The 27467-nt window shown below is 42.3% G+C and overlaps 1 protein-coding gene across 4 annotated transcripts; it reads left to right on the forward strand.

Moving 5' to 3' along the window:
• Positions 1-3790: 3790 nt before the first annotated feature.
• On the forward strand, positions 3791-27467 carry per1b (period circadian clock 1b). 4 transcript variants are annotated; one of them, XM_014998694.2, is made up of 20 exons: positions 3791-3962; positions 12118-12898; positions 14298-14551; positions 15397-15518; positions 15665-15866; positions 15949-16143; positions 16569-16647; positions 17726-17832; positions 18078-18231; positions 18328-18601; positions 18727-18835; positions 18935-19094; positions 19200-19318; positions 19499-19645; positions 21625-22032; positions 22528-23315; positions 23411-23597; positions 26070-26277; positions 26537-26687; positions 26778-27467. In XM_014998694.2, exons 2-20 carry the CDS (start codon positions 12504-12506, stop codon positions 27051-27053), a joined length of 4335 nt encoding a protein of 1444 aa, XP_014854180.2. In that variant the 5' UTR covers positions 3791-3962; positions 12118-12503; the 3' UTR covers positions 27054-27467. The 4 variants fall into 4 exon arrangements, with proteins under 4 accessions (XP_014854180.2, XP_014854181.2, XP_087872383.1 ...); XM_014998695.2 differs by lacking the exon at positions 3791-3962 and adding an exon at positions 7917-8286; XM_088016257.1 differs by lacking the exon at positions 3791-3962 and adding an exon at positions 11350-11730.

A 27467-nucleotide genomic window follows, 5' to 3' on the forward strand; every position in this document is an offset into this window, starting at 1 on the left:
TGTTTTGTTTTTTTTTTTACAAATCTTCACAGAAGGTACACCGATAATCATGTTGGGAAATGCACAATTATTGAGAGAACGAGCAAACACAGCACATCATTCTGTTCTTGCTTATGTGCAGGCAGGGGAACAAACAGACTTGCAGATGAACCAGCATGAGTCACTCGGGAAGCAAGAAAACATAGCAACTCAGGCACTGTGCTGCTGTTTCATTCTACTGTTGCTTTAAATGTTTGAGGGTGTGGATGAAATAACTTGTAAATGTTGAGTCACTGGCACGATTTAAATAATAGCGCACTGTGTTTACGTGGCTTTTAGTTTGAAAAAATTCACAGAACAACTGTCCAGAAAGCGGGGATTGATCAAAACGTGTTCTGTTGGTGCTGCAGTCAAAGCGCACTAAGTTCACTACCTCTGATGAATTTTGTTCACTGAAGCTGTGCTGCTGCTAAAAGTGGCCTCTCCCCAAATGAGCACCTGTTGTCTTTTCTTTCTCCCTGATTAGCCACTGACCTTTAGCAAAGTCGCAATCAAAAGTGCATGTTCTCTGTCAGGCTCGACACCATAAAACTCCAAACAAAAACTGAACGTCCAGAAAGATAGGACCTGCCCACATCAGAGTGCTTACACAGAAATAAAGGGGCACCCCTTCCTTGTTTCAACAGAACTTTGGACAATCCGTTTTCCCGATGTTACCACTAATCATATGGCTCTTAAATCAGCGTCCACACATTTTAATTTTACACGTGAGAACACAGATATATCAACATGCCCAACATTTATCGGCAAACCTTAATTTGGTTTTGCAGCTCTGGTTCTTAGGATTTTAATGAAGGTCAACTACGATAACAACCACATTACATAAAAAACAAAAAACACTTAATAGTAACAATAAGATTTTGTCAAACAACTTCAACACCAATTTTGCTGCTTTTTTATGTTTGTTTAGACAAATTGCAAATGAAAACATACAAAATAAATCCATGTACACAAAGCAAATGTTATTGTTCCAGGAAAAAAAAAGACTTACAGAGTCATTACTTACATTTATGACTCTATAAAAGTGCTCTGTTTGAGTGTTCTCTTTGAAGGGGCAGCAAGTCTGACTCAACCACACACCCTCTGCATCCCCAACAGGACTGGGACACCCAGACTTCTTGATGTGAACCTGCAAAACACAGAAAATTCTAAGAGCCAAAACCAAAATTTTATTCTGTCTTATGGTTTGCTAGGGAATCAAAGTTCCCAGTCAAACATAGCATTTTAGTTGCCGTTTCCAATTTAATATTTGATTCAAAATCAGTGTTTTCCATCCAGTGGATAAAATATGTTGCAATGCTGCCCTCCATTGGACATTTTCTGCAGATGTCATTTGAACAACTGTCATATTCTATCGTTGGAACTTGCAGGTCGTTAAAACAATGCCTCATTTAAATAATCCGACATGCAGATTTGTCCATGCAAATCTGCATGCCTTTGATTGAAGCAGAGGAAACTATATGTGATTTGGTGGATATTTCGCAGACAGATGCTAAAATATTATGGCATTATATATACTCCAACGGACAATGGTAACCATTTCATCGTCGTCATATTCCAAGCTCAGTGTTTACTGCAGGTACCTTCCCACCATGTGCACTCAAGAGGAAATGTGACTTCAGGTTGATCAGAAGGATAGTGTGGATGGTAGAAAATGATCCAAGGGAACAATCAAAAACCATTCAAGCTGAGCTCCAAAGTCAAGCTTCTGAACAAACACTTTGAATCAACAGCCTGCGTGGAAGAAGACCCATCTGAGCTCCACAACTGTTAGAAAAACACACAAGATAAAATCACTAAATTTCCTGTTGATACTCCACAACAGCTTCCGAAGGACATTCTTTGGACCGATGAGATAAAACTGAAGCTAATTGGCGAAGAAGACACATCAGCTCTAGAAAAAAGAAAATGGAGCTTTCAAGGAGAAGAACACCATGGCATTTCTGAAACACGGAGGGTTTCCTGTGTTTTGTTTTGGTTCAGGAAACCATGCTTTTTGGCAAGAAATCAAGCCATCCTGGAGAAAAATGCACTTTCCAGTTTCAGTCACAAGTCATGGGTTATCCAAGATTATAACCCATGACCTCATATTTACAGCAAAAAGAACACAAAGATGTCTAAAGGGGGGGGGGGGGAGCAAAACAAACTGAATCATTTCTACATCACCTTGAACCTAGAATCTCAATCCTAAGACACCTGTCACCTTGAAGAAGCTACGTGCGAACTTCCACTTGCCAAATAAGAGTAAGGCATTTCTCCTCAGAGGAAAATTAGCACGTCTGAAAAGGTTTCAGGTTTTTACTGTGTCAGAGGTTAATTCGAAATATCATACTTAAAGTACTAGTTAATCTTTACACATATCTATTTAAAGAGTCACACACAAAAAACCCTGAATGTTTATGCACAAGAGAATGTTTTTTTTTTGGTCATTTTCAATGTCCTACATCTGCTCTGTTTACAGCGTCTCAGTAACCTCCCATTGGCCAAGTGTATGGGTGAATGAGGGCGTGTAAGGGGCGGGGGCCACATGATGTCATGATGGGAGCACGTTGAGATGTGCATGCCGGAGCTTTGGCGCAGCCGTAATAAGGAAGCAAAGCCGCATCGTAATTAGCGCTTCGTGGTTCTCAGCTCTGATGGAAGGATTACTTAGTCTGCAGCAAGATATTAATGATTCTTCCATTCAGCGATGTTAAAATAGTTAATGACATTGAAATAAGCTGTTGATTTTTTTGGCTGAGTAACTCCATAAAACAGATTCAAAATGTAAAATAAAATATTTCTAATAGGAATAAATGGTTAAAGAGTAAATTATTACACACTAAGGCTAAAAAGTAAAATACAATAAAAAGATCCAAGGTTGATATGAAGTTTTTCAACAGTTATCAATAATAATAACAACACTAAAAAGTCTAAACACCCTTTATGTTTCTTTTTCAACAAATATTTTGCTAACATAAAAATTATATTTTGAACAATAATAAAAGCAAAAGGTTTAAAATATTGCCATCGAAATAAATAAACAACATTGTTCAAAGTTTTCCAGCTGCCTAACATAAAAAGGACAGCTTTAATTGCAACTTGTGATACATGGATTATATAGCCAATCAGCCAATGATTAGATTTTACAATACATGCAGCTCATTTTTTCAAATGTTTTCCATACAGATTGAGCTTTATTCAGATTTAAAAAGAAAGAATATTTCCTCTTAGTCCTTTTTTAAATTCCTGTTCTTCTTTTTCTTGAAATAGTGTACTCAATGCGTGCAAATGAGTAAAATTATTTTAATAGTCTGTATTGTTATTGTAGTTGCTCTTCTTCTTCTTCTTCTTCTTCTTCTTCTTCTTCTTCTTCTTCTTCTTCTTCTTCTTATTATTATTATTATTATTATTATTATTATTATTGTTGTTGTTGTTGTTGTTGTTATTTTAGCAGTAGTTGTAGTAGTAGTATCAGTAGTATTGCTGTTGTCTTCTTCATATTTCTGTTCCAGGCTATGGTTTGTATTACGGTAAACTCTTCCTAAGGTAGGAGGTCAGTCCTCTCGTGTTTCCACTGTTGTTTGGAAATTTACTGCAGTTCCAGTCACAGAGCAACGTGACCGCGGAGCCTCGTGCCGATAGCCCCGCCCATCCAGACCAATCAAAAAACAGAAGGGTGTGTTTTGGGCGGGGTTACTGTCTCCTCCTGTCCAATCAGTGCGGCTGTTTCGACATCACTTGCCAAGGCATGAACTGCCACACGTGTATCCGTGCGTGTAAACTACATTCGCGGAGAGCTTGGATATGTATGCAGAGCCAACATAGGGCGACAACGCGAATTTACTCGATATTGACTGGATTTCTGTTTTTTCTTGGAAAAAGTTTGTGTCATTTACGGGGAGGTATCATAACAACTGTGGCTACGTTTGAAAAGAGATAAGGTAAGCTTGCTTGGGATTTCATTAGCTTACTTTAACCGTTGCTTTTTTTTTTGCTAACATGCTAGCTGTCATAGCCATAAGCTGCTGACAAACATCTCAATGCTATAGTTAGCTGTGAAATATCTTCATAGTTCTACACGCATTCCAATAAAGGGTCAGTTTACACATAGGTTTTGCACTATTACACAAACCATAGATACACAAACCGATGTGATTCAGAAGATATCAGTGCTTTGAACTCCTGCCAACTAACCAGTGTTAATACTAACGTAGTAGTTAGGCTTAGAAAATAGTACCGCTCCTTCATGTTTTTGTCCATTGTTTTCGTTTTTCCTTTTTGATTTATGGATACATTGCACCTATGAAGTAGCAGGCATGTAAAATATGGATCTATGTCAGATCCATGCTAACTAAGATATGTTTTGTCAATTATTGTGGCTGCCAATCTAAAACAGGCATTCAGATATACAGACTCATCAATGGCTCATCACAGGTTCTTTCTGTCTTAGAAGTCAATCAAAGGCTCCATGTACAGAATGTGGAGTGAACGTTTGAGAATTTTAGTTTGGAAATTTTTTGGGAAAACATTAGAACTTTAAATAAATAATTAGGCCAGCTAACATATGCCATGTCAGCTTTTAATTGGTTTATTACACCACTGAAAATAGCCATCATTTTTATAATTTAGACCAAGCATAGGGTAGCCTCTAATGTAGGGGTGAGTCTTTTGTATTTAGAGATGTCTGCAGGTTGTTGCACTTGTTCATATTGTTGTGACTGTTAGTTTCCTTAGAAAATAAAACTTATTTCGCTTATTTACTGGGAAGAATGAACTGATAATGAAGGTTTTTGAGCAAGTGTTATACTTATGGAACTGATAACGGAGGTTTCAGTGAAGATGTTTTTTTCTTTTCTTTCCAACCGATACTCCTTTGAACCATTGTTGATTTAGGGACACAGGTACCAATTAACCAGAGATGGGAGAAACGTAGAGAAACTCCCTACAGGAGAGAGATGGGTGGAAGGCACCTTGTACGTGACTGATGAGATATAAAAGGAGAATTTGTATGTGTCAACTTCTTCTTCTTCCTTCTTCTCTCTTGCTTTTCTTTTATCAGATGTTGATATTTACTCAGATTTTCTAAATAAAATGTCTAAAGACAAATGCACATTTCTCTGATTGATTTGGTGTATCACTCTCTCCCAAAACGAAAAAGATTTTTCCTAAACATGCTCTTTGCAGCAATTTCTGTATCTTTCCTCTATCATCAACAAGCTGCATCTGCAGCATCCATAAATTTCTCTTTTTGCAGTTTTATAAGCCCAGCTTTTGCACCAATTGTATTTTTTATTTTTTTACTCATTGTCTGTAACTCATGAAGCTTTGAGAGAAGGGCTTGAGTGTGCACAGATGCACCTGTACTGTTTTTTGTTAGTTTTTAAAAAAATTATTATTATGTGCAAATGCCTCTGTAGGCAAGAGATTAAAAACGCCATCCTCTACGTGATCGTGGCTGCACAGTTTCAAGATGGCACGTCCAGCTTGCTTGTAAACAAGTCTGGCCAAACCAGCAAACCCGCTGTGGGGTGGTAAGGGCGTTGGCAGAGGCGGCGTTTTCTACATTTTGAACTATTTAGGCACGTGTGGACCTGCGACTCTTTACATTCAAACAGTTCACGAGATTTCAATCTCACCGAGTCTTCGCAGGGTGAGAAATCTCTCTCTTGTCAGTCTGCTAGATGCCTGTACTTACTCCTTTAATGGCTGGGGAAATTAAACTATCTTCTAATAAATCTCTGTTGCCTGGTGAACAATGCTAAGAAAAGACACAGAGTGATAGTTGGTAAGGGAAGGTGCGTGTGCGTTGTGTGTTCTCAGAAGGGTGGAGGGCTGCAGGAAAGTGGACAACCAGTCTTTCTTTAAGGTGCCAAAGGTGATTAAGTTTCTGTCATGTTTGTGTGACCTGACCTGTGACACCCAGCGTTGGGATAACATCTACGTTGCAAAGATGTCAACATACTTGTAGTGCATTAGGCCTGTTTGGCTGCTTTATTTTACTAGGGGTGTATGTGGATCAGAGTGTTACTGGGAGAATAGCCTTTTCTTAATAAACTGACGGTGTTGTTAAATATACTTTGGATCTAGTTATGTGATCATGTGGGAGCTGGGTAACTTTAAAATAGCTTAAATGAAGGAGAAACTTAATATTTAACAGAGACTCAGGATGTTACAGGGTTTAAAAGAGACAGTTCGCTTTAAAGGTTGACTTTTTTTTTTTTTAAATAAAAAAAAAACATTTTTAATGTAATATGATTTTGAGTTTAAATGTTTATAAATCCTATTCAGGTTTTGCTGATGAAGCAAAGGCCAATTACAAGAACGAAGGTTAACTCTTTTTGAAGACCTTTAAGCTCTTCATTCACACCATTTAAACTCATTTGACTGAACTGGAAGAGGGAAGTGCTGGAGTGACGGGAGTCAGTAGTGGTGCTTGATATGGGCAGATACCCAGGGCAGTGTCAAAAAAGGGCAGGGCGCCCAATGTCTAGAAAATAAAGTATATCTTATATGTCAGCTGTATCTTGAACAAATTTGCTATTATTTATATACATGTGGAGTGGAGTAGGTTTCCCTGGCTTGCTGCTGGGTAGTGTAAGACTAGGTTATCTGCTTTCTGCTGGGGAAAAAAATTCTGATAATTGCATTTTAGTTGGTTGGGGGCGGCAGCAGGAGGGGCACCAGTCCGGCAGGAACCCCCGCAGAACGGAGTAACACCACACTCTCCCTCTCCAGCTTCTCCACGCTGCTCTCAAGAAACATCGAATCGGCCAGAAATACCGCAGCTCACAAGTAAAACAGCCATCATGTACAGTCCAACGTGTTGCAGCAATGCAGTTTTAACCCATTATAATGTCTTGTCATCCCAGTTTTGAAGTCCTTTTAAATGAGATTCTAGAGAAACTGCTGGAGTTTTCTCAGTCAATTTGCAGAATAAAATAACACAGAAACCTCTGCCCTAATTGTTGCTGCTCTTCGCAGCTAGCTGGCTACAAAACGGGCTCTATTTCTGCTCTTTTGAGAAAAATACATTTGGCAGTTTGCGAAAACCACATTACGCTGATTAAACTTTCCAGATGACATAAGTAACATAAGTAATATGTTTTATATTTTAGCAGATGAACAAACAATAGATTTCATATGGATAAAATGATGCGGAGGTATTTTTAGCCAAGATTATCATACTGTGGAAATGTCACACTGATCCATGCCTGCTGCTGATGTAATTTTACTATCAGCACCAGGAAAGGTTACAGTATCGAACTGTCACATCGCTTTTCTGCTCATCTTGGGTTCATAAAGATCTTATTCATTATTATAGATTCTTATTTTGTTGCATCCCCATGTGTAGCAGATGACTGTAGACTTTCCACTTGTCTGAGAAATGTGCAGACAATGTAGATAGATGTCTTGATGCATAATGACACGCTGCCGTATGTGGCCTGGTAGATGAGCCGTCAGCCACCCACTGACACTCATTTTACAACTTGTTGGGGGATAACCAACCAGCCAACGTGACTCAGGTTTCCTCTAAATCAAGCCACAACAACTGAGAAATGGCATGAATAATTATAGCCGTAAAGAAGAGTTGATCTTCTTGAACCCATTTTATTTGTCAGAGCTCTCTTTAATGTTGGTTGATTATTATTATCTGGACAAGAATATGTGTGATCTGAGAATATATAGTAAAAAAATAAAATAAAAAAAACACATTTTAACTCCTCCATTTTATCTCCACATTTTTTTTCCCTCATGATGTGGGGTTTTGTGTCATTTAACGCTGATCTAGATTCAGTTCAGTGTGCTGCAGATCACACACACACACACACACACACGCCTCTGGTCGCAGCTGAGCCTGGTGTCTGGCACGCCGTCTTCCTTCATCCCTTCTCAGCACAGCGCTCTCTCATTGGTCTAGCCAGCCGACCAATCAGCACGCCTCGAGGCTCGCGGAAAACACCGCCGCGGACACGTGCTCGTGTGTGTGTGTACGCAAGGCAGAATAGCTTGGATCCAGCTGCTGAGGTGCGCGCGTCAGATGCGCAGAGAGCCGAGCGAAATAACAACGCGACGTCTCTTCTTCTTCTTTTTATTTTCTAATATATTTGTGCTGTTGCGCGGTTTTGGGGCGCCGCTTGGATCCGTAGATAGGAGCGTTTGTTTCCTGGAGTTTCACACTTGTTCACGCACGGACCGCATCTTTCTGCTGTCAATGCGTAATCTGCAGCGGGAAGTATTCTCACGTTACACCGGGGTTTACTTCAGGTGATTGTTTTGGTACAAGCAATTACTGCTGTGTGTCTTGCATTGATTGCTCATGAATTGCTGCTGTTTGATTATGACATAATTCTACAGATTAGGTCTTTATTTTACTGTTGTATACAAACAGTGAATGCAAAGTGGGCTATAAAGGTTATTGTTTTTTTTTAAATTGATGAATAATCCGAACAGTTAATGATGCAGCCTCTTCTTTGCTCCTATAACTCTTTTGTGAGATTCTCGGAGTATATCGGTATGTAAGCATATAAAAAATGTATCATGTGATCTGTTTTTTTTTTTTTTTTGTTTTTTTTTAATGGAGGAACTGTTCCTAAAGCACATTGACTAGTTCAGGTATTGCAATGTTCATCTTTAGTCATAGACCCAGAGAAAATGCAAATTAAACAACCCCTGGGTGTATTTATTTTGATTGGTAGCAGTTCTTTATTTGTAAAACACCTCAATTTGTCTTTTATTTTTTCTTGGTGAGAGGAAAAGTGTAACAGCCTTCTATCAGCAGCTGATCAGCACTGTGCAGTTGAAAAAACCACTACGGTAAAATAATTTTAAAAAAGTGCTGTTTCTTGGTAACCAGCCCATATCTTATCTATAGTATCTATGTCTATAATAAAATAATTTGTATTTCTGTTCATTTGTGCCACCAAGCAGATCCAGGTGTGGGGGCAGTGGTCACCTCTATTAAGACAGTCTTTATTCATAATCAATATTTTGTAGTTGGAATTTAAGGAAAGAATCGACAAGCAACATTAAGAGACGATAAATACGAAAGGATATATTAATTTTTTTAGTTTTAAATGTTGGTCACTCGCTGTACCAGTCATGCGACAAATAATCATCCGGGGAAAGGTTGACAAAACAAGCAAATAATGTCATGTAACGAGCTCTGAACATTCTGTTTTTGTTTCTCAGATTTGTTGTTGCTTCAGCTCAAAGTGCGGCCTCCAGGTCCAGTCTGTGCATGCCCAAATATAGCTGCTTGTCCTTGGTCTCCAGCTAACAGCAGAGAGTTGCTCCAACTTGCATTATAAATTAAGACCACATTATTTTCATGTTCTGTTCTCCCTCGTCTGGCTTCATGTTCTGAGTTTTGCAACTTCAAGTCGAGGCTCTTTATTATACACGGACCGTTTGCTGTTTATTATATTATAACTATCGTCTCAACAGTCGTTTCCTTGTCTGTTTATAATCTTGTTTGTGAGAGATGAGCAGATTTTTTGGCCAACTGTTGGAGCAGAGCTTTGGCAACTTCTGGAGGAGTTGTTCTCCTTCATTGCTAGCAATCCCATATAGTGGACTGGTATGAGGTCTAATTAGTTTTTTTTTTTTTTTATAGCTGAGAATAAACACTTATTCCTGCTTCATGGAGTTTTGCGATATTGGAACTGTCGAGAACTGTTTTTAAATGATCTAGTCAGAAAAAGTGACTTGATTCAAATTATCATCGTTGCGACTTTCTTCTACTGTATCCCAATCGCACGTTTTCCTGAAACATGGGGAAACCTGTGGGAACAGACAGGAAAATTAAGTTGTTTTTAAAAGCTTGCTAACCTTGATTCCAGTAACTGGCTCATGCCTGGTAAGTATGTGAGGTTTGTTTGTAACTGCTACCTTGGAAACGGATGGCTGTGTCTCATTTCGCAGCCAAAACATGCTCAACTGATTTGAGTTGGAGAAAATCAGGAGGAAATATGGAATTGACTTCTTCAGTACCTTAAATGCTGTGAAGCTCATCAGTTCAGAGTGTACACATCTGTAAACACGAGGGCTGCAAGTCCATGAGTTGTAGTTTTACATTGTGCAGAAAGGAGGTAATATAAGAGCATCGACCTGCTTTTTGACAGAGTAAAATAATGAAAACCTGAAAGGGAACTTTTATTCAGCTGTTCACATTGAGCTATGGATGTTGGTCCAGCTGGTTTGTCTCCTCACATAACCTGTTGAACAGTGTAGATCAAGTGCAGTACTTAGCTGAAGTGTCAATCTTTTTTTTTTTTTTTATGAAAAAAACAGTGTTGCAAGAGCACAAAGCAGTGCTCCTTCCCACGCCAACATAGACAGTAACTTGCATAATCGGAGACCGGTTCCACAGAAGAGGAGAGGGCGGACATAAATTTAGATCTCGTCCCGCAGAGTTACCAGTGTATAGTTTTACACTTCTCCCAGTGTTTGTGTGTGTTTTACTCCTATAGATCAAACACATCTTATGTCATGTTAGCTCCCTGATTTACACCCGGAACCGACTCCTGCAAAGAGCTGAAGCTAAAACTGATTTAGCCACTTAGAGAGTTGAGATAAATTTTTTTTATTTTTTATTTTATCTTAAATGGAAAATAGATATATTTTTGTACAGTTTTTGGGTTAATTACTGCTCTTGCAGTGCTGTTCTTTCAGCAACTGTCCTTTTTTAAGAGTCTGTACACTCCAGTTAACAATTGATCAATTTACTAAATTAGTTGACGATTGTTTCAATAATTGATTCATCGCGATTAATCACAATTAATCGTTTCATCCCCAAAGAGCATCCATGCTTTTTCACTTTCCCAAATGTCATATCCAGCCAACACAAAGCGGTCTGTAATTGTATAGGTGAAGGAAAATGATACACATGATCTTTAATTTTTAGGTCTTGCCAAATTTCCTGTACTTTGAGTAGACCATTCTGACCCTTTTAATATGTGCTGTATGTGTCAATGTGATGGGGGTGTTTTAAAGGTGAGGTGTATTGAAGACTGTAGTTGTAATCTCAGAAAAGGAGCATTAACCCTTTATCATTACCACCTCTCTTGTGAATCATCTTCTTCTTCTGTGCACGGACGCCAGCTCGCATCTCAGCCGTCCTGCTTATTTCTCCTCCTCCCGCCCAGTTCGGCCACGGCTCACACACTGTGCCATGTGCAGAGCGTGCATCATCCATCTGACTAAACATAATGCTATTTAGCAATTTAATGAAGGCCACCCAGTGCACCGAGAACTACTGAACTAATGCAACTCAATCACCTTGATTTGGGATATATTTATGAGCCGCGGTCGTCACTGGCTGTCCACACCTGTTACCTTCTTATAATCTGGTTTCTGCGTCAGGGCAGAGAGCTTTTTTGTCTGAGCTGCCACGCTGGGGGTGGGTGGGGAGGGGAAGGGAGGACGTTTTTACACACCAATGCCGCAGCGAAGCATCTCTGCACACCTGTCAGTGGCCAGCAGGGGAGTTTTGGAAGCTTCTTTTGGAGCAGCCAGGTGTATAAAATTAAAAGGATTGACGACTTGACGGTGGCCTGTAACTCTTATAGGATTACCTGCTGGCCAATAAATAGAACCAGACTCCTACTTGCGTAGGTGACAGCTATTTGTAGGCATGTAGAGGCACTACCCCAATTAAAGCCCTAATGAATGAAAGCTCTCCGACGTCCAGCGTTATTTCCCGGGCTTGACGTAATGTTTATTTTGATCGTCTTCTGGGCAAAAGGGGACTGTGCTGTGACGACTGACTGTGTACTTTTTTTGCTAAATTCGGCATGAGTGCGTATGCAGTTGCACCATTCAAACGGGAGCTGAAGATTATTGTCTTTCTCCGTTTTTATTTCTGGCTAATCTGTGCAAAAAAGCCCATCAGCTGGAGCAAAACAACACCCACACTCTCTAACGAGCAGCCAGAGCAGAGCGGAGTGGAGCACGCATTTCAGGGCCATGTTGGAGTTTTACCTTGGAGAGGGGGGGGACGCAATGAGCTGATATTATGGGATGTTTTTTGTCTGTTTTTTTTTTTTTTTGTCAGACTTTCCCTACCATTTTGTGAGCACCTCCTCTGTTTTGTTTCAGGTGGCCTTTAAGCGGCTGGAGCGACTCGCCTCTCTACAGGAGTGCAGCAAATGTTTTTTTCCTTTTTTTTGCTCTCACCAAGAGCTGTTTTTTTTTTCATCTTCCCACTCTGACTCCATCGCTCATCCCATCTGTTCGAGGATCCACGCCAGGGCTGTTTCATAACAAGAAATTCATCTGTTGTCTGCGCGGCGTTGAGTGACACTTCAAGCTTTTCTGCCCTCAAAGAGGGCTTGAAGCCACCAAAAGGAAAAGCACTTTTTGTTTTTTAAACTGTCGTGTTTTTTTCTCTAAGTCGACAACTATGATTCACTTGTGTTTAAATAGTAGTCCCACTTAAATTTGAGTAGCTCCAGCTGAGCTTTACAACCTCATTCTACACTAGTATGAGTTATGACAGCTCCACGTCTGTGCCCAGCAGCAGCGGTCGGGGGCGAGCGGCGGGGGCCTGCAGCGAGGACCGGGAGGCAGAGACACTAGAAGGAAATGAGCAGAAAAGCACCTGCGGCCGCTCCCTTTCCAACGTCCCCGGCCAGGAACAGGGCGGGGCCTCCAGAGCAGGGTCCGGGAGCCTGTCCGGAGACCAGAGGGGGCCGCACTCGGACGACATGGACGGCGTCTCCAGCGGGAACGACTCGGGGGAGAGGGAAAGCGTGGGTAGGAGGGCGAGGGACGGAGGGACCTCGTGCGGACACCAGTCGGCGCCCAGCTCCCACAGTCACAGCTCGTCCAACGGGAAGGACTCCGGTATGATTCTGGAAACCACAGACAGCAACAAGAGGTAGGAGAACTGTCTCTTCTGATACTTCAGGTGCTCTTCTAAGTCTTTAGATGAGTCCTTCAAGCCCTTCACATGCAAACACATACTTTGATAGAAATGTCTCCTTCATAGCTGTGGATCAGGATGGATAATACAGCCTGATAACCAGTCCAGTATCCAGTCCAGATTTGTCAGTTGTATAGATCTGAACGTGTTTGGATTTCAAGAAAATGTCAACAAAAACAGTGAAATAGACCTTTAATTCACTAATAAATCCGGGACCAACCTCAACATTGTGTTATTTCAGGATTTGTTTAGGACAGAGTGGCAGGGTTTATATGATCAAATCCTACTGGATGAATGCTTTGTGCTCAAATGATGAATTGCTTTTGCAGATGAAGTTATCTTACATCTCTAACCAACCTACTTTTGCAAGCATTTGCATCAAGACACAACATCTCATGCACATCTAATTAAAGCATGCTTAGCAGCTGAGTAAACAATCAATTCTGATTGGACGATGTGAGATGACATGATTTAAAACCTCAAAAATTCTTCTAAAACTTCCTTACAATATTGCCTTTCTCTACACTAAAATTTGTCTTCCTCAAAGTGACATAAAAACCGCAGAGTACTGTTTTTAGAAGTGAGAACTGTTTCTCCACAGATATCAGCATTTGAAACCTGAATGGTGCTTATCAGTCAATTCCAAGAAATCTACATCCGTTCTTCGTCGAACTCATATGATGCACGTTTTTATGCACACTTCTGCCTTGTGGGCCAAGATCTCACACATTCAGAAAAAATAATGCCAAAAGAATATAGGAAGTTATATATATATAGACCAAAGTGAAAGGAAAAGGATACGTGTGTTTATATGGTTTTGCGAGGAAAATCTTAAAAGTGTGGTGTGCATTTGTATTCAGCCCGCCTTACTCTGATAACTGCAAATAAAATCTATTAAACTAAAACTGACTACATGATAAGACTCTGTGTGTGTCATGAAACTAGTAATGTAAATCACCCTGGACACACCATGCTAACAGTGAAACATGGTAGTGGCAGTATCATGCTGTGGAGATTTGTTTTCTGCTGGTAAAGACGGATACACCAAAATATCAGCAGCAAAAATGTGGTTCAACAAATGGCTGACTCAGACGGGCTGAAGAGAAATGCAACCCACACTTTTCCTATTTATATTTGTCAAAAAGTGTTTTAAAATCACATAATTTTCACTCTTTGTGTTGATCAGTTGAATAAAATTCTAATAAAAACAAAATATTGCTGTAGTTGCATGACTAAATGTGTAGATGTTTAACATGACGTCTTTAAAAGACACTTTACATTTTTGTAAAAAAGAAAACAAAAAAAAAAAACGTACTGCTAAATTTAATTTTCCAAATCTGTCTTCATCACCCAGCTCCAACTTCCAGAGTCTGTCGCCTCCCAACGGCTCTCTGGCCTACAGCCTGCTGTCCAACAGCTCAGAGCACGACCCCCGCTCCACCTCCGGCTGGAGCAGCGACCAGTCGGCTAGGCTGCAGACGCAGAAGGAACTAATGAAGGCCATCAAGGAGCTGAAGCTCCGCCTTCCCACTGAGCGCAAAGCCAAGGGCCACTCCAGCACCCTGAACGCGCTCAAATACGCCCTGCAGTGTGTCAGGCAGGTCCGAGGTGAGCAGCTGCTTTTGTTGGGTTGACTTTTTTTTTTTTTTTTTTTTTAAGACCGGAACATTTAAATGGTAGTTGCGACGATCATGATGCGAGCTCAGCTACAGCCGCTTTTCCACATTTACAGGCTAATATGTGTAGAAAGCATCAAAATACACTCAGTTTCTGCTGCACTTTGAATAAAAAGATGTAATATCCATATTTTTTTTGTGGGGGGGGAAAATGATAGAATTTTTACAGTTATTGTAGCAAGAAAGAAGAAAATGTCAATAAGGCTTTTTCAAAATTACACTTTAGACAAGAAAAGTTTCTATTTAAAGAGAGATGATGATCTTAATCAGTCACCAGATGAGCAAGGAATCTAGTTATTTGCATGTATTAAAGTTTTTAAAATATGATAGACCTAATCTAGTTTTTAGACAACTGCACCAATGAGTGACGTTTCACTAAATGAGTTTGAAAAGGTTTTGAAAGCATGTCAACAAAAGGTAGTTTCTGTCTGAAGCATAAATATGTGCAGTTTGTTGAACTACGCTGAGACTTTAACTGGAACCGTGTGCTCAGGTTAGATGAGAGTGAGATTGATGTGGTATGAAACAGATGACCAGCATCTGGAAAATCACCTCATGCCTACTGTAAAGTACAGCGGAGGATCTGTGGTGCTATGGGCTGTTAAAAGCTGTGATGTCACGAACCATGAGATTCAGATGGAAACCCAAACTCAGTCTTCTCCGTTGATTGCCTCAGTCTTCAGATCTTAATCTGACATTCTGAGATCATTTTACTGCAATGAAAAGATTTCAACAAATTTTTTCCCAGAGATTGTAATAAATTCTTGTGTTTTCCAGCCAACAAAGAGTACTACCACCAGTGGAGTGTGGAGGAGTGTCATGGCTGCAGTCTGGACTTGTCGACCTTCACAATAGAGGAGCTCGACAACATCACTTCAGAATACACCCTGAAGAACACAGTGAGTTCACACTCACTATTTATTTCTGTTATGAGTTCTTGACCGAAGAAAACATTTGGCCTCGAATATTTTCACTTTCACCTACTGCGCTCTATGAATCTGCTATACTAGTTTTTCTTGCTGAAGTCCTGCTCTCTGTTGTCCAGGACACGTGCTCTATGGCCGTGTCGTTCCTGTCGGGGAAGGTCGTGTACGTGTCCCCTCAGTGTTCGGCCCTGCTGCGCTGCAAGCCCGAGTGTCTCCAGGGAATCATGTTCTCGGAGCTCCTGGCCCCGCAGGACGTCAGCACCTTCTACAGCAGCACGGCGCCCTGCCGCCTGCCGTCTTGGGCCTCCTGCATTGGCTCAGGTTCGTTCATGTCAAGCCCTAAAAATCCTCGAAGTCAGGATTGTAATCCCGCACTGACTGACTGACTCTGCCCTCCTCGCAGCTTCTCCTCCCGTCGACTGCACCCAGGAGAAGTCCATGTTCTGCCGGATCAGCGCCGACCGGGCGCAGGGGGGCGAGATGCGCTACCACCCGTTCCGCCTGACGCCCTACCAGCTCACCCTCAGAGACTCGGACGCTGCAGAACCGCAGCCCTGTTGCCTGCTCGTCGCCGAGAGGGTCCACTCCGGATACGAAGGTCTGTATTATGGTGTTAACAAGGCTTAATAATGATAAACACATGTAGGTGCAGGGATTCAGAGGAAGACCAAACAGTTTACAGTCAAAACAAAATGAGGGAGTCTGGTTTTAGGACTCAGGCAGGTGCAAAGTTTATGTAAACACAAAGCAAACACTGCACTTTCAGCGTTTCAGTACACAGCGTCTACGTGTCTTCCTGATGTCTGTAGAGGACGGGAGAATGACAGAGATGGACAGGCTGTGTGTCACTATTTAGCTCTGGAGCGCCATATTCCTCTGAATATGGATTACATGCACAGAAACCGACTGCATGTGTGCTGCAGAAATGAGCCTTTTTACATAAATTCATGCAGAAATGAGCCTTTTTACATATATCCATGCAGAGAGGGGGAATTATTAATCTTTTCTCTCTGGTCCTTTCAGCTCCTCGTATCCCTCCAGACAAGAGGATCTTCACCACCAGTCACTCTCCCAGCTGCCTCTTCCAGGAAGTCGACGAGAGGTCAGTGACCTCGTTGTGGTTACTGTTGTGCTGCTGTGTGCCGGCAGTGTTTTCAGCCCGCCAAAGCATTGTGATATCAACTAATAGACTTCAAGCTTTCAGTCAGTTCAGTCGCAGATATGGTTTTATCTCAATAACTTCTTGTTTACTTCCCCAGCATTGATGTGTTTTACTAATATACCCATACACTGGGGATGTCCTTATCAGGATTTGTTTTTTTGCGAAGATAGCCATCTTAGTAAGTTTACACTTGAAACCAGGAGATTCGGCAAGTCCTGTGTATGCTTAAAATTTCATAGTATTGCTTTTAAATCCTTCACTTTAAAACATGGTCTTGACTTTTGAGGGGCTAAGCTTTCACTAGTTGCTTTTATGACTTGTTGATTATTCAACACTAACCTATTTCTGTGCAGTTACAGTTAATCACGTTTGGACAAAACTTACAGAAAAAGTTGTTCTCCTGGTTCATATTTAGCTCATTTTTTTTCAATGTTTTAAAATTTAATGATGAGTGTTTCAGCTGCTACATGAGTTTTCTGAGCAGAACGGTACACGACGCAAGCCGACAGTGATGTTTCCACTGGGAACGTCGACGTAAAGGATGAAAAACTGTTTGCTACAGTAACTCAGATTCAATCAACAAAATCGCCCGCAAAAACTAGAATATTGATGAGGACCTCAGGTTGATACTGATCGTCACTCCTGTGGTTTTATTGCAACTTTTACAAATTCAGACATAATCAATCAATCAATCAATCAATCAATCAATCAAATTTTATTTGTATGGCACATTTCAGCTGCAAGGCATTTCAAAGTGCTTTACATAATTAAAAGAAAACAGCATGTGATATTGAATAAATGATGAGAAAGAAAAAGAGATTTTGAGAAAAAAAAAAAGATTAAAAACCCACACCCCTTTTCAACCAAGGGGGACGACACCCGCACCCCTGACCCTATCTGGGACTCAAACCCGATCTGGGACTTTAGTCAAAACATAAAATAAAATATCACACAACTGTTCAAAGTGTTTGGTGGAATAAAAACCATTTGTTCTCATGATCTGATTGTGTGCTTTCAGGGCAGTACCGCTTTTAGGCTACCTGCCCCAGGATATGGTGGGAACCCCCATCCTGCTCTACATCCACCCAGAGGACAGGCCAATGATGGTGGCCATTCATGAGAAAAGTGAGGCTGTTTGAGTCTCTTCTATTTTGCTAGTTTTTGTGATCTTGATCAATTATTATGCAGACATTTTTTGTTTTTTTGCTCTTATAAAAGTACTTTACCTACTGTAGATGCAGCCTGAACACAGTTGTCGATATCGGGCTGCATTTCTGATGCTTCAGTACTTTTTCCTTGTGAATGCGTCTAACCAGCCTTTCATGCTTGTTTTAAACTCCGTCTAAACTTGTCCCGCGGTTCGTTTTCAGTCTTTCAGTTTGCAGGACAGCCGTTCGACTACTCGCCCCTGCGGATGTGCGCCCGCAGTGGAGAATACGTCACCATCGACACCAGCTGGTCCTCCTTCGTCAACCCTTGGAGTAGAAAGGTGGCATTTGTTGTCGGACGTCACAAAGTCAGAACGTAAGCGGTTAAAAAAAAAGAAGAAAAAAAAGTATAAACTTGTGTTACCTTTGAAACAAAGCAGAAGTATCACACTTCTGTCTCTCTCGCTTACAGGAGCCCGCTGAACGAGGACGTGTTCACCCAGGGGATGGGCGGTGAGAATCGAGTCACCACGCCCGACATCGTCCAGCTGAGCGAGCAGATCCACCGGCTGCTTGTCCAGCCGGTCCACAGCGGCAGCTCTCAGGGCTACAGCTCACTGGGGTCCAGCGGCTCCCGGGGGTCCCGCCGTTCCCACCAGCAGCACCCCAGTGCCTCGGCCGCCTCGTCCAGCGACAGCAACGGCCCCGCCATGGACGAAGTCGCCGCTGTGGCTTCGCACAAACCTGTGAGTCTTGAGACCCCGTTGCTTTTTAAAAGCAAACACAGGCAATAAAACTGTTATATCCTGTTATTATTAACTCAAGTTTACATGTTTGAGGGTTGTTTTTCTTTGTTTTGTTTTTTTTTAAGATGACGTTCCAGCAAATCTGCAAGGACGTCCACATGGTCAAGACCAACGGCCAGCAGGTGTTCATCGAGTCCCGCAACCGTCCATTACCCAGACGAAACACCAGCGCAGGTAACGCAAACGCACACCTGGCTGATGAACGATCCAAGAATGTTGATGATGATGGAGCAGGGGGAACAAACGTTTCTGTTCCTCTCAACGTTTGTCCAGGTGCAGCAGGGGTAAGAACCATAAACAGCGATCCAATCAGAGACTTGATAGCGGACATGACTCAGCCGCCCAGTTCCTTGGTCCCTGCGGCTCTTCTGCAGAAGGAGCCCTCGACCAGTTACTCCTACCAGCAGATCAACTGTCTGGACAGCATCATCAGGTTTGTGTGCAGGCTCAAAAACAGCTATCCTCTTCTCTCTCTCCTTTTTTTTTTTTTTTTTTTGTACGCAATGTCCGTCACTCATCCTGTACTCGTCCTGCGCAGATATCTGGAGAGCTGTAACATTCCCAACACAGTGAAAAGGAAGTGCGGCTCCTCCTCCTGCACCGCCTCATCCACGTCCGACGACGACAAACAGCTGGACGCCACCGGCAACAACAAAGGTAACCAAACTCCGACATCTTCCACTTATTACCTAAAGGTGACTAGTAGCAGAATGCATTCAATTATCCACATCTGCAGTCTGAAACAGAAATGTGAGCGTGTCTCATGTCCTGAGTTGCTAACAAATCTGGCTCTCAATGTCTCTGTGCATCTGAACTTCAACGCTGGTTTCTCTTCAGGTGGTTCAGTTAACCTCGTAAGTGAACCACCTCCTCTGCCTCCCCTGACCATGGCTTCGAAGGCAGAGAGTGTAGCCTCAGTTACGTCTCAGTGTAGCTTCAGCAGCACCATCGTCCATGTAGGAGACAAGAAACCTCCGGAGTCAGGTGGGCACTGTTATCACTCTCACTCTCCGCAGGTTCCTAAAGGAGAATGCCACGGACCTCAAAGATCTTTTCTTTCCTCTTTCTTAACTTTTCCTTAACCTTGGTCTGCAGTAGACAATAAGAAAGAACATTTTTGCTAATTTGGAAGTTTAAAATAAGTGTCAATTTCTTTGTCCTCAGTGTTTCAGGTTAGATTAGGAGTTTTTGTACATCAAGATGTTTTTTTCACAGTCTAATTATTACCTTGTTAAAGCTAGAGGATTGAAAATCTTGTAGTTGTGGTTGATACTTTTAAATTTCTTAATGCATTAAAATATTTAACTGCAATGGCAATCTCTCCATCACTTTTAACTGAAAATTGTTGTTTTAAGCAAAAAGCAATTTGAATCTTCTGCTAATTATTTAATATTTAATGTTTGGCCTTTATTCACACGGTGCTAATAAGCAGTTTACACAAATTTCAGTTCTTATCACAGAAATGATTTGGTCATTACTTTTTGGGACTTTTTTGTTTATTTTGAACTGCTCTTTTTATTCAGCGAACAACTTTAGCGATTTTTAAAGACATTACAACTGTATTGGAGATTTTTTTTTGGTAATCCATGCAGGCTCAAAATTATACATACAGCCTTAAATTCCCAACCCAATACAGCTTTATTAAGTGCCATATAAAGACACCAATATTAGTTCAAAGAATAAGTCTAAAATTCTTGACCGCATGCTTTTTGCCAGACATCTACTACGTTCTGGTGGAATCCTGAGCATGTAACCACTACTTTGTCAGAATTGGTAAAGTTCAGAAAAATGATTTTTCTTGCACAACCCTAGCTTTCAGCATGGTGCACAGCCAATTATGAACTGTAGAAATGATTAAAATTAATAGTTGTATAATTATTCCACTTTTGAAAATCAACAGCTTAGATCCAAAAGGTCCTTCATGAGGAGTGGGCAGGAACCCACTTGATCCGTCAGATTTGCAGATTTTAACTCACTTTGATCAGATGGATCCTCCTGGTAGTGTAAAATCATGCTTTATTTTCATTGCACGGTCACAGTTGGAAGTCCGAGAAACGACAGTGCCCATGTAAAATGGTGTCGAGGAAGGACTTGTTTCGATCAAATCTTGCAAGAATATTTGGAAACATTCTTTTTGCATCTTTGGAGCAATTTGTGTTTAATTTACAAATGTTCTTGCATGATTTAAGCCATCCTAACGTCTGGCCATTTCCTGAAAGTGCAGTGTTGGACGTTTACCGTCTTCCAAAACCGAGCAGAATTTGACAACGGTAATGCACAGATGTTTCAAATCAGGCTAATCAAGTTTTGCAAAAAATAAAAATAAAAAAAATCAGGAGCTAGTCCAGATCTTTGGAATTATTTTATGCAAAATTGCAGATTTTGCTGTTCAGATCACTGAGTTACAGAAGTTTGATGCCTCTATCATACTGAGTGAAAGAAAACTGTTGTTTAATTTTAAATGTGTTGCTGTTTTCTCCCCTGCTTTGTTTCTCAAGACAGTGAAACTGTCTTTTCTAAGTATTTTTGAAAATCATACACAAGGTTTCCCCCAGAAAACTTGCTAAGCCCGGTGGTTGGGTGCTGGGCCAATCATTCATCCAGCAGCTTTTTGAGTTTAAAAATGACAGGAAATTTGAAAATATGACTTGATAATTATGAGTTATTGAAAGATTGGAAGATAAATACCTGAACACCAACTATAAAGTCTTAAAAAAATGCAAACATTTTAAAAAGACTTAAATAAATAAGCAATGCTTACAGTCTGGTGTGGGCACAAGTAAAGCCTGGTGGTCCACCAGGCTTATAATACAATGGGGGAAACCCTGATGCATATTTTTTCTGTTTTATTTGATCAGACATGTATGCATATATCTGTTTGTGCATTATATTATGTAATGTTGTTTCAGCTTAAAAGCCATTTGGTTTTTAACATCTCGCCATTCCTTGTCCCCCCGTCTCAGACATCGTTATGGAAGAGGCTCCTACAACTCCAACCCTGGTCGCCCCCCCTCTCGCTACCACCCCAAAGCCTCTAGCTAACACCAGCTCGACTCCAGTTGCTCTGACCACCCCCAGTAATACAACTGTAGCCCCCTATCCCCTTCCTCCGCCGCCTCCTCCGCCTCCTCAAACTCAGGCAAGTCAGCCGGAGAGAGACAGCTGGCGGAGCAGCAGCGTGGGAGGCGGGGCGGCAGGAGGGGGCGGTGCTCCCAGCCGGCTGGGCCTGACCAAGGAGGTGCTCTCGGCCCACACCCAGCAGGAGGAGCAGGCGTTCCTTGACCGCTTCAGCGATCTGAGCAAGCTGCGGGTCCTCGATCAGACAGCGTCTCTGAACGTGCGCGGCCACGCCCCTGCTGCGCTGCCACAAGGTAAGATGTGAACGTCACTCTTTTGAATTTAAGCCACAAACTTGAATGTGATTTATCAGGATTTTATTGTGATAGACCAAAACAAAGTAGCACATAATGTTTAGTTTTCTGTGATACAAATAGAAATCTGAAAGGTGTGGCACACATTTGTATTCTGTCCCCATAAAGTTGACAGCCCAAAATGAAATCCAGTACAAGCAGCTTCCTTTAAGATGCAAGATGCATGTTTTTCTTTTGGTGTATTTTTGTGTTATCCCAAATATCAATCTTAACAGAGAAGCATGGTAGTGGCAGCATCATGACTTTTTGTTGGAAAATGTTAAAACATTTTGAAATGAGATTTTGATGCTCTTGCTGGATGCTGTTCATGAACAATTTCAGTTTGTGTGAACTAAAGAGGCAGCGTTTCACAACAAGAGGAAATGTGTGTTTTCTTTTCTCTGTGGGTTAGGAAATACTCATACAGTTTTTTGCTTTTGTTTTGTTTTTGCTCAGGTGTTCGCTGCTCCCGTGATTACCCAGCAGCCGGAGGCGGCACCGCTCACCGCCGAGGCCGCGGTGGTAAGAGACTGAAGCACCAGGAGTCGTCGGACCAACTCAGCTCGCTGCCTGTGAACCGACAGGACCCTCGAGTGAACGCAGCCCCCGTTCCTCTAAACGTGCCCCTTGGGCCCCACACAAACTCCCCCTCGTGGCCCTCGGTGGGCTCCCAGGCCAGCATCCCCGCCGCTCCCTTCCCCACTGGTATGCTCCCAATGTACCCCATCTACCCACAGATGCCCCAGCCTTTTCCCGTACCCGATCCGACGCGGTTCCCCTCCACCCAGATGGTACCTCCCATGATGGCGTTTGTTTTGCCCAACTACATGTTCCCCCAGATGGGGCTCCCCATGTCTCAGCCTGGCGCCACCCCGGGGCATTTCTACAACCCCAACTACTCTTTCACCGGGGTGCCCCCGCACCCTGCTCCCGTCCCCGTCCCCTCCTTCTCCAACTCTGTGCCCATGGCGGGCACCTGCGCCCCGTCCCGCTGCAGCACCCCACAGTCCTTCACGCAGACCCCCGCTGACCGAGAGGGGGCAGAGTCTCCCCTCTTCCAGTCAAGATGCTCCTCCCCTCTCAACCTGTTGCAGCTGGAGGAGACGCCGAGCAACCGGTTAGAAGTCGCCACTGCTTTGGCAGCGTCACAGCAAGCACCGCCCTCTGTGCAGAGCGCAGCAGCCGGGGGGCAAAGTTCAGCCAATCAGAGGAGCTCTGACGATCCATCCAAGGAGAATGAGAACGTAGGCGGTTTCTGCTGCTCCATAACCCAATAATTTTCACCTCAGCTTTGAGAAACATCTTTTAGATGGTACAAAATGTTTTCTCTTCTGTTCAGGTTGAAGCTGTTGAGTCCAACCAGGATGCGATGTCCACTTCCAGTGACCTGCTGGACCTCCTGCTGCAGGAAGACTCTCGCTCAGGCACCGGCTCAGCCGCCTCCGGTTCAGGGTCCTCGGGCACGCGGTCCTCAGGATCAGGCTCCGGCTCCAACGGCTGCAGCTCCTCAGGAACCAGCGGCACCAGTGAGTAGATTGGTCCAAAAGATACCACACCTTACGAACATTTTCATTTTTCCACATTGTGTCGCTTTACAACCACAAAACTCACTGCTAGCAGTTTTTGGAAGCGAACCAACACAATTTGTTTTCCCTTTTTTTTTTTCTTCAAAATAAACTCTATAAAGTAACTACCAGGTGATTCCAAAAAGCCGTTGGGTTCCATTGGATTTTATTTAGGGTCTGAACACAAATACGTTTGAAATTTTCTGGTTTTTGAAATGCCAAAATGTTCACGGAGTGGGAACACTTCTGCAAGGCTCTGCATGTAGACCGAATCATTGAGCTGTCACCGTTTTGGTTAAACGAGTTAAATGATTACCGAGTTTAAAGGTGAAGTGTTCAGGGTCACAGAACGTTCAGCTTGACTCTGAATCCTCGACATGTTCTTATCTGGATGATGGATGCAAAAAGGTGGTGCCTTACTGAGGATTGGTAAAGTACTCTTGAGCTCAAAATGTTCATCTCTGATAAATAATTTCTTTATTTACTCTTATTCTGTGATTGTCATAAGAACATTACATAAACTAGTGAAAAAGGAGCAGAGTAGCTTTTTTCTTGTATTTTTTCATTTTCGAGGCCTTGAATCTGGTTTTGTCTGGTTATGTTATTTCTAAACCATTTATTTTTATTCGACTTATCATTTTTGTTTAATGATCCTCGGCCTCGATTCGGTTAAACACCACCTCACATTCATCATTGTGAACCTTGATCATTTTCTCAGTTTTAGATTTTACTAAACAAGGTTGTTCTACTTTTTGAGCTTAAAATAAAAAAAAAAGCGTTATGCTTTCATCTGAAGGATGAAGATTGAATAGGTTAATTATCAATCACTCCTGACTTCAATGTGAGTCATTAATTATTTATGTCAGGAGTAGAGACGTCATCACACAGTGTGTGAGAGAGATTGAGTCATGAAACAGGGTTTTACTGTTAAAACAGGCTTGATGTGTTAAAATGTGGCTAGTGATTAGCTTCATTAGCACTGATGAGTGTAGTTTGCAGCCTCCAGATCCTTATGGTAACTTTTAAAGCCTCCAAAATGCTGCAGACATCCCTAAATCCAACATTTTCGGTGAGAGAGCGTTAAAGCTCCAAAAAATATAACAAAACAACTTTGCTGGTCTTCATTCAGCCTTTTTGTCATCTACAGAAAGGCTCCATGTTCAAAGGGAGAATGAATGAAAAGCCGATATGTCTTGGTTTAAAAAAATAAAAGTGTTTTCTTTTTGTGCTCTTTGATGCATTTCTGCACTTAAAAATTGCAAACTTCGGAGTCTGTCCATCTCAAAGAGTATTTTTGCCATACGGTGTGTTCACTGACCAGAAAATTACCATTTGAATTTCCAATCATTGGTCACCTATTGGGGAGAGGGACAATCTTGGATGGTTTATAAGATAATTTCCAACTATTTGAAGTCAATCGCTCTACGATTAGCAAAAATATTAATAGCTTCCAATTTTCCCAGTAGTGGACATTCCAGCAATTTATTTCCAGGAGCAGAGAAATTGAAAAACACCTAAAAACTCAAACGGCCTCGGTTCGACGTGGAAGTAGAAAAACGCAACATAAAGATGGCTGGAAATGAAAGTTTGTGCATTTTCTTTGTCTCATTCCTGCATGAGTTTAAGCAATAGACTTTATCAGCTGTGCATAATGCTTGCACAAACAATGAGAAAAGCAGCTTTGTATTAATTTCAGCTTTAAGAGATCAGTTTGTCGGATCAAGCAAACATGTTAGAGAAAACGGATAAAGGCTGAAAAGCAGCTGGTTTTCCTCTCATAAGCACTTCTCCCCGCCCACCCTGTCAGTTCTGACCTTTCAAAGCAGATCGCTTCTGTCACTTTCCTGTACTCGGTACTTTCTTCTCTGTTATTGATTCAGGTTTTCTGGAACACCAAATCAAACGCATTTCCTTTCATGTACTTCGCAGATGACTGGTTTAGTTTCACTATTTGTCGAAGCTGAGTCCGCGGTTTCGGCATCGCTTTGATCGTCACGTCTGATTACGTAGCTGTGGTGCAAAATCTCTTTATGTCTGCAAACAAAGAAGCAAAGCACATGTCTTCATCTCTGGAGAGGAAATCAGACATGTGCAGCGTGTGACGTGGAATTATGAAAGGGTGGCGGCGGCGTACGGAGAGTAGCAGTTTTAGGACGGAGGCCTAAAGATTGCGTGTATTCTTACTTTCCTGCTGCTCGTAGTTTGAGTCATGTAGCCACGCAGAATTTTCTGGGCTCACCCAAATAAAATGTTGCATAATCTCGGTTGAAATCTCAATTTGCTTATGAGAAATTGTCCACCAAAATCGTTTTGGAAAAAGTTTGTGTCACTGACCCAACTCGTAGATGTTGCGAACTCCTCAACTGACTCGGTAACATTTAACTTCAACTGTTTGTTTTTTTTTTTCCATTGCCCCTCTCCCCACCCAATCAGGCAGCGGCAGCCACACCAGCAAGTACTTTGGCAGCATCGACTCCCCTGAGAATGACCACTCCCGTAAGCAGCCAGCAGGGGGCGGTAGCAGCGCTGGAGGAGACGGCGGGGAGGATCAGTTCATCAAGTGTGTGCTGCAGGACCCCATCTGGCTGCTGATGGCAAACACTGACGACAAGGTCATGATGACGTACCAGCTGCCCGTCAGGTACCATGTGACTTCCCCATTCAGTCGTCTCATGTTTTAGCTGATTCTCGTGTTTTGTTTTAGTACGTCTTTTCACTACTATATGATAGAAAAACAGTTGTTTTTTTTGGAAAAGTAGGCACTTTTATGCTACTGCATCATTCGACTTTTGCTGCATCTACGTACTTGTAAAATATTGCCTGTTGAGGGGCAACAAATATCACTTTTAAAATGAATAAGTGGACAAATAATCCCGTCGCTATCCTGTTGTTGTGGACAGAAACATGGAGACGGTGCTGCAGGAGGACCGCGAAGCTCTGAGGAACCTGCAGAAACACCAGCCTCGCTTCACGGACGAGCAGAAGAAGGAGCTGAGCCAGGTCCACCCCTGGATCCGTACGGGACGCCTGCCGCGGGCTATCAACATCTCCGTAAGCTCCCCCGGCGCCGCCCGCGTCCCCAGCGAGAGTGCGCGCACCCACAGGAATGTAAATTAAACGTGCGTCTCTTTGTGGTTTCAGGGCTGCACGGGGTGCAAGTGTCCCCCCTCGCTGCCTCCCGCCACGCCGTTCGACGTGGAGATCCACGAGATGGAGCTGTGCACCGTGCTGAAAACCCAGGAGTGCAGTGGCAAGGACGGGAAGGCTCTCGCCGAGGCGGCCATGGATGACGTCCAGGTGGAAGACGAAGACGAGGAGGACGAGGCGCAGCAGAGGAAAGACGCCAAGGCGGAAGAAAATACCGAAGAGAAGGAGAGACTGGCAGCAGAAACTGTGAAAGACAAAGAAGAGACTTAAAATCTAAATGAGAAGCGCTTGAGTTTTATCACGTTTCTGCTGATCTGCAGAAGAAACAGAAAAAGAAACGCGCACCTTCCAGGACATGTAGAGCTCCACGTTGCACGCTCTTTTGGGATGGTGAGGTGCATATTAATCCACAACACTGCCATTTACTGCTGGACTGGTCAGACCGAACTGATCTAAATGTCTGATTGTGATCACACAGCATCAGGCATGTTGTATATGACTGCAGGAGAAAGGCCTTGAAAACCACCAGATACTCCCACTCAGTTTTAGAGAGTGACTTCTAATTCCTTCTTTCCTGTTTTTTTTTTTTTGTTCTCTTTGTTCCTGTATGCATATTTATTTAAGCTGTAAAGTTTATAGATGACTGAGGGTAAATGTGTCAGAAATAAAAACTGATGAGCCACA

This window comes from Poecilia mexicana, unplaced genomic scaffold (assembly GCF_051168715.1).
Source record: "Poecilia mexicana isolate PSO_F unplaced genomic scaffold, ASM5116871v1 scaffold_18, whole genome shotgun sequence".
Classification (NCBI taxonomy): domain Eukaryota; kingdom Metazoa; phylum Chordata; class Actinopteri; order Cyprinodontiformes; family Poeciliidae; genus Poecilia; species Poecilia mexicana.